We start from the raw sequence: 12,049 nt of genomic DNA, 5'->3' as shown, positions 1-12,049 counted from the left end.
ATTAAGCACAGGTGACTTATAGTGCATAACACCAAAGGCAAAACTAAATATCATTCCTTTATCAAACAGAGTACAGAAATGGTAGAACTGGCCTTTACTGTTTATGGGCCAAGGACATATATTAATTTGTCAAGTTAAGCATAAAGGCAGGTAGTGTAATCAGCTTTATTTGACAGGAAAAAAATAAATCTAAGGATAAAAGAGTGTCGACTAGAAAGTAGAAAATGCACAAACTAGTATGTTATTCTTCAATCTAGATCTATTTTAAATACATTTTGCTCTTAAAGTAGCTGGTCACAAAATTCTTCCCTAATTTGCTGTATCATTCAGTCACAATATGTACACACAAATTATACATGTAATAGGAAAAATCATCTGGATGAAATTGATTTGCTGTAGATAAAGCCTGCTGTAAGTGAAAAATATTTTCTTGGCAGCAGTGTTTTATTTAACAGAAGATAGAGGGGTTAGTTCTTAAATTTACTAAAAAGGCTCCATTTCTGTGACCTTAATAGGTATAAACCTGTTTTGTAACAAAAAATGAAATAGCAATGATACTATCATGTTGTTCAGTTTTCTAGCAAAAAATTAATTCTGAGGGTCTTACACTTGAACATAGTACATCTCATTTTAGGAAAGCATTGCTAGATCTTTGATTAGGCTGATATATTTCTTACCTGTAGACAAACAATGCTTGTCACTTTAATTTAACGCACTTTAATTTGCTTAAATTTAATTCTATACTGTGCATGTTACCACTTGAATGCTGGGTCAAAGTTGCCAACAAGCAACATCCCAGATCACAATAGTTAGAAACAGAGGGGAGACCACTTAGGCCATGATCTCAAACTGGACTTAAAGGAGACAGAATAGGGAGCAGTGGTTCTTACCTGTTTTCATGTCCTTGTAACTGGAGTGGTTGTGGAGGTGGTGGCTGTGCTACAGGGCTGTGCTGTGCTACTGGGCTCTGCTGTGCTAGTGGACTCTGCTGAGCCATCGGGCTGTGCTGCTGTGCCATGGGGCTCTGTTTCTCTGAGCTTGGTGCTGAAGCTGGACTGTTCAGCTCTGCATAATGGGAAGCTGGAGATTAAAGAGCTGTCACCATGTGGTATTTAATAAAGGGCAAAGGTAGACAATAATCATTTTTTGTCACATTCTACCTCTGAAAATTTACGTTTTGTCGCTTTTATTATCTTGGCTTATAATTAGATTTGAAGACTTCTGAACCGAATAAGCTTCATTTGATATTCCCTGAGATCTGGAATCCTGGTCACTTCTATAACTCCAGCTGACACATCTGTTATTTAAAACCCAATCAAACTGGGTAAATGGCTTCTGTGTTTCAGAAATTCTGTGTAGCCTAGAAATATTGATATTTGGAAACTAACATTTGGGGAGAATGAAAAATTTTACTGCTTTCATTACAGTTATGGGATGACAAACTGTTGCAACAAGATCTAAAATGCTGATCTATTTGTGGCTTCTCCTGCTCTTTTTCAAGTCAACTAATGTTTTCCCATAGACCCTTTTAGGGAAAGGTTTAATCTTATTATAGGAGCTTGCAAGTTGGGCTATGGATAGCGAAACTAACCTAGATGCATTTAAAATACCCAGCTACAATTATTATTAATTTGACAGTAGCATGCAACATGCCAAGATCTCTACAGATACATGTAGAAAACCAGGGTCCTTTTCCCAAGCAGCCTCCCATCTGAAAAGACAATGAAGATGAAAGGTGGGGAAAAGAACACAATGGACAAGGAGAGAATTAGAAAGGGGATCTGCCATGAACAGTGCAGGTTTTCTCCTGCTTTGGAAATTGGGGGTGAAAGAGTGTGCTGAGTCTGTGCAAAGCCTATGCCTGGCACAGCAGATTTCCTACAGCATAGTGGCATAGCTATGCCAGCTGCCAAGTATAATAGATATGGGCATGGATGACCTAGGGAAAACAACCAGTGTAGCTCTGCCCACAAGTATAGAAGGGAATGCAACAGCTTCAGAGGCTACTTCTCATAATGCAGGGAGTTGGTCAGGGAAAACACCTTTAGACTCCTTGTTCCCATTTGCAGCTGGACAAATAGGAGTCCTAATTTAAAACTGTGGGTGTGCGTTGTGTGAGCTTGATCCTGGCATGTGTGCATGTGAGATCTTGGTCTTGGGCTTGATCTGATTATGGTCTCCTTAGCACTTTCAATTCTTCTAATTTTTACCAGATTTCTAACCTTTACCTCCTATCTATATAGTTTCCTAGTTGTGCTCACTTATTTTATGTTCATTTAAAAAGTTTGGATTCTTGGGGATAGTTTAATTTTTGCCAATTTGTTGAAAAAGGCCTTGAAGTTTTCACTCCAAGAACTTGGGGCTGAACCTGAATTTACAGGTGCAATCAATACTGATTGCATATTTACGGCCCTTCCAGACATGCAGGTAAAAGGTGTGATGGGATCAAATGCAGGATCCACACAATCATACTTCCTACCATGCCACACATGACTGATAGGAGGCGTGATTCTGGGATCATGCATCAGATCCCTTCATGCCTTATTACCAGTGCAGGAGAAGTCTGGGATCATGATCCCAGGCTCCTCCTGCCCTGGCTAGTAATGAGCTCCTACAATTGGGAGCCCCCTCAGCTGACAGGGCTTCCAGCCACCTATGGCCACACATTCAATTAATGGCATGATAAGAACCATCCACAAAGCTGTTACACATTTTTTTGTGGAATAACTTTGTGGTTTATTACTCATTTTATCATGTCATTAATTGAGTGACTGTATGGCTGGGTTGCAGATTAGGATGTCTTAAGTGTAATGTGTGGCAGGGGCCTTAAATGTCTAATTGCTAGGGATCTCTGTAAATCGCATTGGAATTGTCTCCCGCAGTGGCTTCTTCAATGTTTTTCATTTAGCTGTTTGCCCCCATCGTACCCAATTGGTGGTTTTAAATATGCCACAATTTTTGCTTCCCTGGTGATCAGTGGCAAATGGTCTGGCTGGTGGGATCCCTTCGCCAATCAGGGGCGGCTGGGGGAAAGCACTGAAATGAAAAATATTAAAGGAGCTGCTGCACGGGGCACTTCCAGCATGATTTACAGTGCAGGTCTCATTATGCTTTTAAGTTTTAGAGGCAGCTTTTGAAAATGTGGTCCACTGAGTCTATTCTAGAAAATCACAGTTATAGACAAAGTAGCCAGATCACACAATACTACTGTTTTGCATTTATATAGCCACTTATGTTTGCATTTCCTTTATGTAGCTATTGGATATTATCCCTGTTGCATAAGTGGGAAATTTGAGGTTAAGCCCAGTGTCATCCAGTGAGACAGCAAGGAAACTGAGCCATGTGACATCTGTGTTCTAACCCCTAATCCAGGGGTGGGCAAAATGCAGCCCGTCAGCCGGATGTGGCCTGCCTAATCTGTTCTCAGCAATTGCTCCTGAGCCTCCCCCAACCCCCCCATCCTTTGTAGCACCCAACCATTTCAGGTGTGCCTCTGCTTTCTCTGCTGCTTAAGGTAACCTGTGCTACTGTAGTTGGATCTATCTGGATTATTGTTAAACGCTTGTATGACTTAACTGAACAGTGTTGATTAGATACTACATGACACATCTCTGTAGATATTTATAAAATTGACCTCTGGGTAATGTATTTCACTAAATTTAAAACTTTTTCAATACAAGTCTGAGCAAATTTGAACTGGAATATAAATGTTACTATTTAAAGGAACAGAACTTTGCTGTTCTTTTAGTTTTATATGTATTTCTTTGCACTGGATTCATTTAGTGAAGCAGATAATTTGGTGCAGCTATTATCCATGGCCAGTGACTGCCAATTTCCATATATAATATTCAGTGGCTGTTAAAGCGATAGTGCTGAGAGGTGAAGGTCATCTAAATAGAACACAAATCAGCAAGTAATCATGCTGCTTTTTGTATTTGACATTCCTAGCCACACTTGTATTCTGAAACTGGGATTTAAAACCACAGTCTCATTAATGCAGCAGACTTCATATATTGGCACTGCAGCTCTTTGAAATCAAGAAACATGAAGCTAACATCAAAGTAACTCCACTGATTAGTTTGCAAGGTGATGCCCAGAATAATGAGTCTGTCCAGTTCCAATCCTAAAACCCAAATACTTTAGGGTCTACTTCTCCCATAACTTGCATGCTATGTGATCAGATCTTTGCAAAATGTGATCAGTGAGAATTCCCCCTTTGCACCAAGATAGTAACTTACATCCATTTAGCAGTCACAGGTGTACATGAAAACAGAACATGAAAGTTTGGGCAGAACCAAGTCCTTTCTTCTTGTGAGTCACTTAGGGTTTGTTTTCTCTACTTCTGTGATGAGCTGGGGAACATCACAAAGAAGCAAGCCCTACCCGTTTAGCATGCACTACAGGCCCAAGTGGGTAAATGTATCTGCTTTAAAGTGGCTTTGAGGATATACCAGTAAGCATTCACAAGACAGGCAGTCTGAGAATGCTGGGGCATTTATATCCTGCATGTCCTAGCTGTGTGCATGTGTAACAAACCCCCCTCACTTTGAAATAGTGATGCGATTCAAACTAATTGAAGGCTCATAACTTTCCTTTGAGGCTTTACACTTACCCTCCTGAGGGATGATGCGAAGTGTTACACTAAGACCTGCATCTTTAATTAGCTTCACAATATCTGCATGAGGCATATTAATAATAGATTGGCCATTCACAGCTAAGATCCGGTCTCCGACTTTTAGTTTTGCACAGCGGTCAGCAGGACTTCCATCAATTATCCGCCCTATTTTATGGGGTACAGCTAGACAGGGAAAAATATTTATTGTTAACACATGTTTCAGTAGATGGTAAAAGAAAAACAGACTGTAGACTCATTTTGAAGATTGTACCAAGTAAATTAAAAGATAGTGCACAAAGTCACTGTAGTACAACCCCTCAGTTAGGATTCAAGATCCTTTCATTCTAGGTTGCTGTTCAGATATGAAATTCAAAGGCTACTTATAAAGTTGGCATTTGGCAAGGTGTGACAGTTGGTGAAACAAACTGGCAAGGGATGGCAGATTAAAGCAACAATGAAAGGACCATATTTTGCATACTGAGCAGTCATCCCTGCCTGCCACCAACCAGGCCATATTTGCTTTATATAAAGTATATATTATGTGAGGATTGTAAATATATGACTGAAAGTGCTCACCATTCTGTTCTCATCTCTCATCAAATATAATGCAAGATAACATGCAAACTGTACTAGGGATTTATTACAGATGTCTGTACCTTCCTGATTAGCTACATGTCAGGATGAATACAGTTGGAGTATAACCAATCAATGGACACTTTTATGTGCATTATGTATACCTAATATATACCTAACAAGTAGGGCTGTGTGAAGCTTCAGTTGCTGATTTGATACAGAGGAGATCTGGCCCAATTCGGCGGCCAAATCTCTGAATCCGAATCAAATCAGGAGACCCATTAATCTCTTTGAATTGAATTGGAAGCCTATTCAATTCGGAGAGAACAACGATTCGGCCATAGACACAGCTTCATATGTTTTTTCTACATACCTTGAGGTACCAGGTGCAGCTCGTGAGTGCTGAGATGGCAGGGTAGATGGAGCATCCCATGTGAGTATCGGGTGGTCCCCCGCATGCTCAGCGGTGGACCAGAACTACTTCTGGTCCACTTCCAGGTCCACTGTGGAGCGTGCGGGGGACTGCCCCCTGGCTTGGTGACTGGTGCCTCCTGGGTCTTGGGGGGCACCTGGGATCCCCTCGCAGCCAGTTGCCAAGCTGGGAGGGCATGGGAGGGGCTCCTGTGGGATACTCCATTTGCCCCACCATCTCAGTGTTCACCAGTCATGCCTGGTATACATATAAAGCTGTCTGTATGACCGAATCACTGATTCTCGGAATCAGAATCGAATCTTCAGATTCAGATCTGGCCAAATCAAGTCAGGACAGTGATCCAAATCAGTGAATTGAATCACTGTCCCCTGAATCGGGCCGAATCTGGATCTGAATTGAATGCTGCCCGCTTTGCACACCCCTACTTACAAGTATATCAGGTATATTCTTGCAACATTTTCCAATTAAAGCTGCTTCTCTTTTTACTGTTTCTCCTTGTTTCTATCATTCTTCATGCTTCAATCCACTCTTCTTGCTCACATTTTCCTACGTCTTTCTCCCTCACTTCTCAGATGTTCTACACACGTACTTGTCCTTACTCCCCTTCCTCCTTTTTCTCCCGCACAATCTCAGATCCTTATCTTAGACCAAAACTTTACTATAGGTCTCATCTACAGCTGTCTTTCTCAAGCTTCTTCTCATCCTTCAATTCACTCTCACTACAATCCACTTCCTTTCTCTCTCTCCCTTATACACAAACATGCTGATCCCGATGTACCTTATCTATTGCATGTGAAATACAGGAGATGTGTCAATTTCAGTGACATCGATGATTTGGTGTCAGTTCCATTGTGTCTGTAGCAATACAGAGTTTAGTATGGACTAGTCGCCTTGAGATTTACCCACAACCTTGCGTAGATGTTGCTGGGCTCAATACTCCTCTGGCTAATTGCTATCAACACATAGGCTAGCAGGTTTAAAGCTAGCTTAGCTGACATAAACCGCATTTACATCCTAACTAGGTAGATGTGCCAAAAGCAACCTGTTCAGGATCATATAGGAAATAAAGGCAGAACTGCAGATTTAATCACAGTCTTCTCAGTCCTAGGTCAGTGTAATGGACCATCTTTCCACTTAACTAAGGCGGAAGGTAGGCAGTAGTTACATAGAAAGACCAAAGGATTTATTATAGAGGGACAAGTTTTAAGATAAAACTTATGGAAGAATAATAACATTTCTTTATCTGAACCCCAAATCTTAAAAGTAGGACTCAACACAAAACCTCCTCTTGTTTTTTTTTTTAAGTTCTTTTGTCAGTTATTTGCTGATAATATTGGTTACATTGTACAAATGACCATAGAACAAATCAGAAGGCTCACATTCCCACCATTTGAAATGCAGATGCTGTCCAGTTTGCTAATAAATAGTCTTCAACTTGTCAGTGAACACCAACCAGCCCTAAACAGCAAAAGGAGCCTCATCAATCCTGAATAGCCACTCTCAGTCCCCAAAATATCTGAGAAAGCCACAGAACTCTTGCCACTGTAAATACTGTAGGTTGAAGTTTATTGTCAAATTGAAATGAACTCAAGTACATGGAAGAGGTCAGTGAAAGTGCAAATCAACATAACTGTTATTATAATTTTTTAGCGTTTACAGAAATTATCTATGTTGACTTAAAAATAAATAATACTGACAACAAAACTATATGATCATAAACTGGAAACAAACCAAGACATATACAACACTGTTAAATATTACTCATGGGTTTTTTTAACCAAATTTAACCAAAAATAACACTTGAAATGTAGATGGTATATTTAGGCCTCCCTAAATTACAATTTAATGGCATGAGTCCATTTATAAAATCTATGAATCTTTATCTGTTTATACCAGCTCTGGTACTCTCCTGTTCTACTTACGTTAACTTTATAAGATAAAAACACCAGAACTGAAGAACAATTGCTTCATTACTATTTTCTTTAAGAAAGTCAATATATTTTTAATCTTAGCATTTAAAGATAACCAGGCATTGCAAAAGAGGAGGGGGCATTTACATGTTTTATTTCAAAAGGAAGGAGACATTTACATGTTTTATTATAAGTATCACTAACCAAGTATATAGTGGTAATATAAAGCAAATCATTAACAGGCAGAGTATTAAGAATGCCCAGCCTCCATCAAACAAACGAAACAGTCCTTTATCTGTGAGAAAAGGTTCACTGATGTTATGGTACAAATACATCCGGTTCATCTCTCATGCAGACACAATAAACAAAAACTCAAAGTGACTTTTGTTTCTGTTAAATGAATTGTATATATACTACATAACGATGACGGTTAGATTTTTAAAACATGTTAAAAATTATTTTTATGCCTTTTAGATAATTAACTGAGAGTTGAACATGCAGGTAACTTCTCTGACAGTCAGATTGCATGCTTCTTTAACATTATGATTCAGTCAAAATACAAATTAAACTATAGCTATTGTAATGCTGACACAATTAGGGCACTTGCTGAATGAACTGCTGGTTCAGAAATAATTATGCCCAGTGTGTTATTCCCAAATCTTTCTTTACATTAAAAATCTACTAGGTGTTGAACAATCACATTATGTACAAAACCACAGAATGAGTTTTACTACTGATGTAGTTGCAAAAGTTCACATGTGCATAGAAAACTAAATTCCCAAACTGAATAAAACAGCAATATGAAGTGAAACAATTATATTTATACCGTGCCTTTCACATCAAATCAAGTAATAAAGTATCTGCACTGCATCTATAAAAAGCACTTAAATCATAATTATTACAGAGCCATCTCTGGTGTGGAATGCAAGAGCCACATCAAGGTTATTGCTAATGCTAGAGATGAAGCCTTCAATATCTTGTGCTCTGTAAAAATGTGTGGGGAAATTGGTTTGGCATTGATTCATAAGAAAATGTGTCTCTCCTAAAATCACCATCATTGCCTTATGTTGCCTTTCCTTCCAAATAATGACCAGGCTTGATACTTCTTAATGTACGAGGTCTAACAAGATCAGTGGTAGAGGTAGTAGGACTGCAGGTCATAAGGGCTAGGAACAGAAATTACACATAAACCAGTATAAGTGATGGGAAACCAATTCAAATTTGTAACACAACAGGGCTAGGGACAAGTTCAGTGCACATAAACCGCTTTCAAAAAGGCCAAGATTGGCTTAAGATAAATCTGGATGGACGCAGTGTCAGACTTAACTGATTTAGGTTAAATTGGTTTACTGAACTTCTGTCCCAGATCCCCTCCAGATTCAAGGTAACTCACAGTTTCCCAGTGTCTCAGGAGACACCGCCCCTGCAAACCCCCTTTGCTAGGTGGGCAGGCTAGCCTTGGCCCAAGCTGTCTGTTCCAGCTGAGCTGGGAGGCATGCTCAAGCATCCCCCAGCTTCTGGCCTGGGCCACTGCAGGCATGTATCTGCATTTCTGGAATCAGAAGTGAATGTCTCTTCACTTGCTTATCAGTTTGATATACATAGATTAGATAAACCTGCAAAGTCTGAATTAATTCAGGCTCAGGCTTTTTGACTGCCTGTACTTAGCCAAGAAGATGGTCTCATTCAATAACAAATTCAGGGAGAAAAGGAGATGCATACAAAATTGGACTAGGAATAATATCATTCTTAATTTGTTCATTTGTTGTGGTAAAGAAAGTAGCATGTTGGTGACTTTGCAGAACATTTGCACTGTGATATGCAGAAGACAGTTGCTAAAATTATTAAGAATGTAATCAATTATTAATACAAAATGAAATGAAAATAACTGAAACAAGCAAGCAAACTATAAAGCAAAGCATAATAAACTAGTACTCAGATATGGTATCATGTCAGCGATGTGATGTCCTTATAAAACAAATCTTATTTAAAATGTGAAGTCGCATTTTATAACTACCTGAACCACTGAACAAAAAGAACTAGTTCAGTGAAATCATCAGAACTACAAGACAAACTACCATATTTTCTTGCATACAATATGCAAAGTTTCCCTAAAAAATAATTGCTGGAAATTGGAGTGCACATTAGATGTGCAAATTACAGTAAAAACAGTTTCTGCTACTCTGCATGAAACCAAAAGTAAAATCTGCAGTGGTTCTCAGGGAGCAAAACAATGAGCAGGCTCAGCTACCTAACTACTGCTACTTAGCTACCTAATACAAAGGTTTTTTTTCTTCATTCTGCCTTTCAGAAACAAGTCGTGTATTACATCTTACAGTATGCTGTATGTGATAAAATAAGGTATAATTGATAACTGTAAGCCCAGAGTTGCCTACCATGTTAAATGTATTTACTTCCAGTAAATAGTGGACATAATACTGGCATAACTAGGGCAGGGTGAATGAGACAGTTGCCCTAGGTGCCAACTTGAGGAGAGGCAAAAAATGTGGCTGCTGCTGGCAACTGTGCAATCACAAGGGCAATTGTGGCAGCTACTGGCAGTTGTCACTGCCCTGTGCCCTGAGCATCCAGCTGCATTCCCACACTGCTGCTTTATAACGTTCTATTTAATGCCCATGACAGAAGGTTTGTCAAAAGGATTCTGGATAAACATTAAATAGCAAAAACATTTTTTACAAAATAATCAGCTCTGTCCAAAAACCTATTTGTGATTCCTTTATTATGTTGATGAATGATAATAATTAAATTAATAGTTTACTTGATCAAAAAATAAATCCACCTAGAGAGGGAAAGCATAATCCTACATCAAATGGTGGTTTAGATACATTGTAATACAGCACAGCAATTCTGGATGCTGGCAAATGTTTTCAATGGGACCTGTTTTTGCAGCCCATTTTGTAGTGATAAATCACTTCTCTAAGACTTGACCCCTGGGAGCTCAAATGCCTGTAGAGTTTGGGAAGCTGGCCAAAAATTGCTGAAGGATGTCTCCAGCATTTTTGTCAGGAGGACAAATGCTACATCAGCACCTGATGACTGTACCTGAATTGCAGCACTGAATGATATCCCCAAATGCAGCAAATTGTGATATGATAAATTTAAGAAAAATCAGAAGAGGACATGAACTGTCAGCTTAGGTGATAAAATTAAATAAAACATTTTCTTTTATGTAAAAATGCTTTAAAAGTGGGTAATTCTACTCCAGTTAATCAATGTTACAACTAACTGCACTAATATAGTATTATGTTTTATGCCTATTCATGTTTTTGTTTTAAAAGTAAGGCTTCCAAAACTAGGTTTCTCACTCTCCAATAAAAGATTAAACAAAAAAATCAAAAATCAAAATGAAAAACTTGATATTTTAGATTCATAGATTCATAGATGCTAGGGTTGGAAGGGACCTCAGCAGATCACTGAGTCCAACCCCTGCCCTGGGCAGGAAAGAGTGACTCCAGTCAGATGCCTATCCAGCCTTCCCTTAAAGACCCTACCTGCCTTGGAAGCCCATTCCAAGGTTTGGCCACCCTTACCATGAAGAAGTTCTTCCTGATATCTAGCCTAAATCTGCTCTCTGTCAGTTTGTGACCATTTCTCCTTGTTACCCCACAAGGTGCCCTGGTGAACAGAACATCTCCAGTTCCTTGCTGCGCCCCCCTAATGAATTTGTAGGCGACCAGAAGATCACCTCTCAGCCTTCTCTTGCAGAGGCTGAAGAGGTCCAGGTCCCTTAGTCTCCCCTTATAGGGCTTGACCTGTAAACCCCTAACCATACGAATAGCCCTCCTCTGGACCCTTTTGAGGTTATCCACATCCTTCTTATAGTACGGTGCCCAAAATTGGACGCAGTATTCCAAGTGCAGTCTGACCAATGCCGCATAGAGGGGAAGTATCACCTCCTTGGATCTGTTTGTCATGCATCTGCTGATGCATGATAAAGTGCTGTTAGCTTTGCCGATGATTTCATCACACTGATGAATCATGTTCATCTTGGAGTCCACTATGACTCCAAGATCCCTTTCCAATTCTGTACTGCTGAGAGAGTTGTTCCCCAGCCAGTAGGTGTGCTGGTTTTACATGCTAGGTGCAGCATGCTGCATTTGTCCTTGTTGCACTGCATCCTACTATGTTCTGCCCACTTATCCAACCTGTCCAGGTCTGCCTGCAATCGTTTCCTACCCTCTGGAGTGTGCACTTCCCCCCACAATTTAGTATCATCCACAAACTTGGACAGAGTACACTTCATGCCCACATCCGAGTCACTGATGAAGACACTGAAGAGTACAAGGCCAAGGACCAAGCCCTGAGGGACCCCACTACTCACATCCTTCCAGGTTGATACTGACCCATCTACTACCGGTCTCTGAGTGTGACCCCCCCAAGCCAACTTGCCACCTACCAGACTGTGTAAGCATCCAAGTTACAGCCTCTTAATTTATTTATGAGAATGGGATAAGATATGGTATTGAAGGCCTTCCTAAAATCTGAGAAAACGACATC

At 39.8% G+C, this 12,049-nt stretch overlaps 1 protein-coding gene and 1 long non-coding RNA gene across 2 annotated transcripts in view; one reads left to right on the top strand and one right to left on the bottom strand.

Annotated features, from left to right (window-relative positions):
* The window catches only part of MAGI2 (membrane associated guanylate kinase, WW and PDZ domain containing 2), a 1,249,850-nt gene that overhangs the window by 66,309 nt on the left and 1,171,492 nt on the right, over positions 1 to 12,049 (bottom strand). Inside the window, exons 17-18 of the mRNA XM_019487511.2 lie at positions 4,613 to 4,798; positions 891 to 1,065 (exon numbers count right to left, since the gene is read on the bottom strand). Coding sequence (XP_019343056.1) covers positions 891 to 1,065; positions 4,613 to 4,798 — 361 coding nt within the window. The remainder of the gene's footprint in view (positions 1 to 890; positions 1,066 to 4,612; positions 4,799 to 12,049) is intronic.
* LOC132249961 (uncharacterized) overlaps positions 1 to 12,049 on the top strand; it is an 88,968-nt gene that overhangs the window by 57,559 nt on the left and 19,360 nt on the right. The window lies entirely within an intron of this gene.

This window comes from Alligator mississippiensis, chromosome 4 (genome assembly GCF_030867095.1).
Source record: "Alligator mississippiensis isolate rAllMis1 chromosome 4, rAllMis1, whole genome shotgun sequence".
In the NCBI taxonomy this organism is placed as follows: Eukaryota; Metazoa; Chordata; order Crocodylia; family Alligatoridae; genus Alligator; species Alligator mississippiensis.
Note: the sequence above shows the minus strand (reverse complement) of the source record. Positions and strands in the feature narration are given on the sequence as shown.